This window comes from Alternaria hordeiaustralica (assembly GCF_023758085.1).
Source record: "Alternaria hordeiaustralica strain BMP 2776 chromosome Unknown scaffold_53, whole genome shotgun sequence".
NCBI lineage: Eukaryota > Fungi > Ascomycota > Dothideomycetes > Pleosporales > Pleosporaceae > Alternaria > Alternaria hordeiaustralica.
In genome coordinates this window covers 86679-92678 of record NW_026056825.1, presented here as the reverse complement: position 1 = coordinate 92678, position 6000 = coordinate 86679, and the positions used below count along the sequence as shown (strand labels likewise).

The window sequence follows — 6000 nt, the reverse complement described above, 5'->3', positions numbered from 1 at the left end:
CCCCCCCCCCCCCCCCCCCCCCCCCCCCCCCCCCCCCCCCCCCCCCCCACCCCCCCCCCCCCCCCCCCCCCCCCCAATCAAGAGGTCTGGGCTCCACGAGCCGACGTGACGTGACGTATGTAGCTTCTGCGACGGGAAGGGATGGATGGAAGATGCTCCGCTCTTGTCGATCGACAGTCTTGCCGTCCCCATAGACGGCGAGCTCAAGACCGAAAGCGGACGGGATACTCAGGGTACGTCTGTCCAGCGAAGTCGATAGGAGTCGATGAGACCGACGAGGGCTGTGTCATGGGCAGGAGCACAAGGTCGGCTTCATGCATGGAGTCGGTCCATTGCACTTCCATCTTTCTTTGCTTCTCCCGACCCGTCTCTACTAGTCACCTCTGTTGTCTGGCGTAGGAGCTTTCCTGCGAGGGCGAGAGGCGCGTGTCGTAGGGGAAGGAGGGGGAGTGTGGTTGTGGGATTGGGGGTGAGCGACGCAGAGAAGGCGAGTTGCGCATGTTATCCGAAACGAGTGTTGCGGCTGCGCTCTGGGTTAGGGGTGTTGAGGTTCCCGCGACGGGTGTTCCTTTTGAGGAGCCGCCGCTGCCTGAGGTTCGGTGCGCGGTTCGGACCGTCGATGGTGTCGCGGGAGAGCGACCACCTACTCCCTGCTGTGCCCGGGGTGTTGTACTGGCACCGCTTTCGACACTGACATGCCGGTTTCGGGGTGTGGTGTCGCGACTGTCACTGTCCGCACGCCGTCGTGGCGTCGACTTGGGCGTGGTCTCGTGGCCGTTGCTTTCTTTTTGCCGAGGCACAGACTTGCTGGCTGTATTTGCTCGACTGCGTGTAGGAGGTGTTGAGTGCGCCTGTGTGGACGGGTCCGTAAGTGGTGGAGCCTCTGCTGCTCTCCTGCTGCTTTGCCGATTGGGAATCTTGGGAGGAGTAAGAGGTTTAGTTGCTGGCTCCGATCTGCCACCAGCTGCATGTGGAGTATTTTGTGCGACAGGCTCGGGGCTCGCCATGCCTCCGACGCGTGGCGTACCTTCCCAGCTCTTGCGCTTCATCATGCGACCCAGGATACCCACAAGCTCAGCAGCGTCTTCAAACTCAGTGTCATCCATTGCTTCTTGCGCGCGGTAGACATCCTTAATTGCGCGTCGAGCGACGCGCCGCGAGGCATCGTGGTCGTGGACACAATCCCACAGAAACGCGCTGTGCTCGAGCGCGACCGACAGACGCAGTGGATGTGAGCCAGGAAGAAAAGAGGTGGCGTACTGAGTGGCGGTGGTGAAGTACCCACTAGCTAACGGAACGAAGTTCAGGGGTGGGAGTATGAAGGAGGAAGGCTGCGGAATGGGAACCGGGTTGAGGCCCGGAGGCGCGTTGATCGTCGGTCCCGGTGATGGTGTTCCGACTGGCCCTCCTGCTGCATAAGGATTCGTGACGAAGGATGTCTCGGACACGATGGAGTCGATGGGTTCGCGTAATGCTGGTTGTTTGCCTGCGCGCTTCGAAGGGGGTGACAAACCCGGGGGGTCGGTCTTGCGGCCATGTCCATTACTATGCTTTGGTGGTGATATTGGTAAAGGGGGAAGAGCTGGGTTGCGAGGATCAGTGCTTGTCATGTTCATTGTCGTGACAGGCGGTTGGTTGTGGAAGAGGCAGAAGATGTGGTAGAAGCTCGCGCGCAACTTGACGCTCAACACTCTGCACTCTGGCCCATGCTGGTTGTCCTGCGCATAGGGCAGCACGTATAGCTCGAGTATAGAGAGTCCCTCTCGAGACATCCAGAGGATATGTTGATAGGCCGAGAGCGAGGGAGTGTCTCGACTGGTGTCCAGCTTGCGAAGCTTCCGGGCGCGGATGAGTCTCCGAGCTAGCAGAACTGATAGACCCAGAATCTGATAGAGAGCGCTGGACAGGAAGGGACTTGTTTCTTCAGTCTGCTTGGCTATCCGACCAAGGAACTTCTGATCAAAGTCCAGAGATGCCATGGTTCAGTGATGTAGTCTGGATGGTTCGTAAGTCAAAGCTGAGATGCAACAGGGGGAAAAGCGGATTGGTAATGGGTTTGGCAATGGAAAGGACTCAGATGAATGCTTGCGCCAAGTACAGGTTGATCGTGAAGTGAATGGTAATGCGCGACTCATGGAGCACTAACCTTAACCGCCAACCCGGACCGTTGCGCTGTATCCTCTGGAGATAGACACAGTGCAGCCCGGCCCAGGCTGACCGATGACACCGCGCGCTGATGCCGCGCTGGAGATGAGGCTCTGACACCGGTGCAGCGCGTGCTGGCCAATTGATGTGTTTCGGTAGACGACGCGATGTCCGTGCGCGACCCTTGCGCGGGTGAAGGTCGATTCTCGTGATGGCCCAAGTGGGAAAGCGCTACTCGGAGATTTGTTGAATTAGGCGATTGCGATGGAGGCGAATATCATGACACAGCGTACAGATATACGTTGGTGAAGAATGCTGGGCGCAGAAAGATGAAGCGGTGGAAGAAGGTCGTGGGTGCGCCACGAGTGATGAACTGTCTGCCCAGGTGGCCAACTGTCAGTCTTGCTCCCAGATCATGGGAAGCAGCAACGGCTCACCTCGATCGGGATATCTGGAAACGGATAGGGCGAGACGGTGTCGATGGTTAGGGCGAGTGCCGGTCTCTTATTCGACGGCGGGGGTGATGGCGGAGCCAATGGGCGGGCGCAAGAGGTGAGGCGCTGCGAGACCCTTTTGCGACAGGCTAGCAGACGTCAGACGTCAATTGCGCGGTGGATGTTGAGGGTGCGAGGCCGTGGACAGCGCATTCATGGCGACCAAGCCAGCTTTCCTCGTCCAGCGCGCACGAGGCAATGCGACCGTCTTAAGGGCCGTGACGTCGGCAGGCGGTGTGGCAGCGGTCAGTGCAGCTGTTTGGGACGCCGAGGAAGCGAAACTGGGCCGCGCACACTTGCAATGCCTCGAGATACTCGGATAGCCGTTCGATCGCGCTCAGGGCAGGCGGCGGGGCGTCTTCTGGTGATGCGCAGACCCTTGCGCTCGGCCTGGTGTTGAGGAGCGGGCGGCCGTCGCGATGCGAAAATGACAACTTCACCAACGGCGCAAAAAGGAAATGGCAGGGCGAACGCTGAGGAAACGCATGCTAGTAGTAACCCGCGCACTCTATCCGGCCTGCTGGAGACGCAGGTGCAGCTCCTGCGTCAATCTGCAGACAGGCGAGCTATGGTGGGCTACGTGTCAAGCGTCGAACTCCTCCGCTAAACTGCTCACGTCGCTGCATGTCCTTTTTGCCGTTAATAGTTCAGACGGGGCGCTGCCAGCTGGCACGCAGGCTAGAGCTGCCTTCACTTATTCTCCTGCTCGACGTCAACGCCTCTCCAACACGCCCGCTTGAGAGCCTCGCCAACGCGCCCATGCACGCCTGTGCCTCGCCTGCAGTCTCAGATGAACCACACCGTTTGCCAGCGCATCGTTCCACGGCTGGGTGGGGTGCAGTATGCCATCATGCTACTTGTCCGTCTGCCGCAAGAGACGCTTCGACAGCCCTAACCATGGCGCTTCCAACTCCGCCACGGACAGCATGCGCTTGCGTTGTCACTCGGGCCCTCTACCCCACGGTGAGGACTAGCACGATGCATGCTGACGAGACACTGATGTAGACGGGCGTCCCTGGCATGTCAACATGTATCCTGCAGGCTTAGCAATATGCCCGAGTGGATCTCTCTGCGACTCCCAGCCTCGAAGGCGACATGGACCCGGTACCTCCATTGGGAACCCTACCCACCATCTTTACATCCAAGAAACTAGCATTCATTGATAGATCCGAGCTATCGTCTCGTCATCTGCGGGATCTGGCGGCGTATCTGCATCGAAAGTCTCCACACGAATTGGCGGTGAGGCCGCATGCTCATTGGCTGGAATTTCGAAAATGCTGGCCTAATGTCGTCGGCAGCTAAGAGCACTACTGATAGCCAGCCTTCTTGATTTACGACCATGACGGCACTAGATTGTGTGTCTGAGCTTTCAGCTCCGCAACTTGGTAGAAACGCTCGAAATTCCAGCACCGTGTGACCGGGACATGCCGAGGCAAGGTGGCCGCAAATCACGACGACGATCGCGCAAACTTCAACGGAACCAAACGTCGCAAGGAACGTCGGTTGATTTCCGACGGTACGGCGGGTTTGAGGGAAACATGAACAAGTGCGGCGATTTTCCGGTCCCCAAATCAAGCAAACTACCATGATGGTCGCCCCCGTGGTACCGTTCAGAAGAGCAAATCTCGCTATTGTCAGATTTGATGTTTGGTCATCTCTTAGTATGGCTGTCTCCCGGCGAGTATGGGTTCGTGGGACTTGCGTAAGCCAAACAGTTGCTTCATGTTCGCCTATCCGGAGCCGCCCGTCATTGATTGTGCGACGACGCTGGCGCAGCATCTTCAGCGGAGGAGCGGACTGCACTTGTTGAATGCTCACATTTCTCATCAAATGGCTTAGTACAACCTCAATGCCAGCAGTCGAAGGTAAGCCGTGAACCATCTTGGGAAGTTACCATTGCGGGACTGGCATCCGCTTAGTCTTCGAAACGCCTTGCCGTGGTTGTTCAACCAGACGGATGAGTCTCTAATTGCTTGGTTGCTCGCGGATGTCAAACCGCGCAACTCGAGCAATGGACAGCAATCATGCAATCATGAATCTAGTAACGCATACGTGGTAGTATAAGAGCTGAGGCATACGATAGAGAGATGGTCACAACATCGGTCATCTGGACTTCTATCGAGCGTTCTTATCCAATACCTTCCTTCCAACAGTATCACGCTGTCGATCATCTCAGCATACGTTCTTTTACTCCTTCATTGTCCGACCCAAACTCTATCCAAGGTAAGACACACGACAGGAGCTCGCCGAGGTGACAGTGTACTTTGGAAGAGTACCGTTGCTGACTATGAAATAGACTTTGAGCCACACCATCTCATCCACCATACAACGAGGCTATCTAACTTCACGGTCATTACCAACGTCACGCCCAACACGAAGTCACAATGTGTTTCTACCACGCCTACTCCCACAAGTGCGGACACACCCAGATGATCTTCCAGCAAATGTGTCCCAAGGGCCAGATCTCGCAGCGAAAGTGCGCACGCGGCCACGACGGCGTAATCCTCGCTACCGTCAAGGTCGAGACGGCTTGTGCTGTATGTCCGGGCTAGACGAATTATAGAAGGAGGATCTTTACTTAGCCTACCCATGCTTTACGCTCACACGTATCCCACATCTTCCCCATTACTCCCTCCAGCCACATACAATGCAACCATTAGACTTACAATATACAAACATTCATAACCATCTTTTCAACTTCCATCCCAACGTGACGTCCTCCAATGGCACACTTACGGGAGCGAAACGGCCCGCAGCGCTCTCTCCAAACTGTCAAGGATGAAGCTTGAAGCACCTCCTCTCGCAAAAGGAAAGCCCTAGCACGCAGGTTAGCTACCCCACCATCCGGGCTGATCACGCCCACCACGATACCCACAGCGACCCGAGGGCAGATCTACGTTCGCGGATACCTTCCAAGACAAGGGTTCCTTTACACATGCTCGCGTTCGGATTCGAGGATGCTCTAGACTTTTTGGTGGGCGATCGTCATGGTCGGGGTGTTTAGCCGAGGATAACGGAAGTCGCGAGACAGCACAACCGCGACTGCGACGGCAGCGTTGCTCATTCCTTACTATAATAGCATTGTAGTTGCCCGTGCTGTATTGCTAATAGGCATGCGCCACGCACCTCTAGCGAGATATTATCGCATCACGCAATCGTCTCGAACGACCAACAACAGCTCACGAAGACGTATCCAACTAACTCTGCAAACGGCCTCTACAATCTGCAACCTGCAATCCCAACCGAGTCCAACGGTGATCATTCACACAAGGATAATTACTGCCAATTTTTCCATTGGTCGCACTCCCCTCGGCATCCAAACGTCCCGCGCCCCAACTCACGTTCTCGGTTGCAGATGCCC

At 56.6% G+C, this 6000-nt stretch overlaps 1 protein-coding gene across 1 annotated transcript; it reads right to left on the bottom strand.

Moving 5' to 3' along the window:
- Nucleotides 1-377: 377 nt before the first annotated feature.
- On the bottom strand, nucleotides 378-1979 carry J4E84_011062 (uncharacterized protein; the record flags this gene model as incomplete). The annotated part of the gene is made up of 1 exon (XM_049393617.1): nucleotides 378-1979. One exon carries the CDS (start codon nucleotides 1977-1979, stop codon nucleotides 378-380), a length of 1602 nt encoding a protein of 533 aa, XP_049238692.1.
- Nucleotides 1980-6000: the final 4021 nt, after the last annotated feature.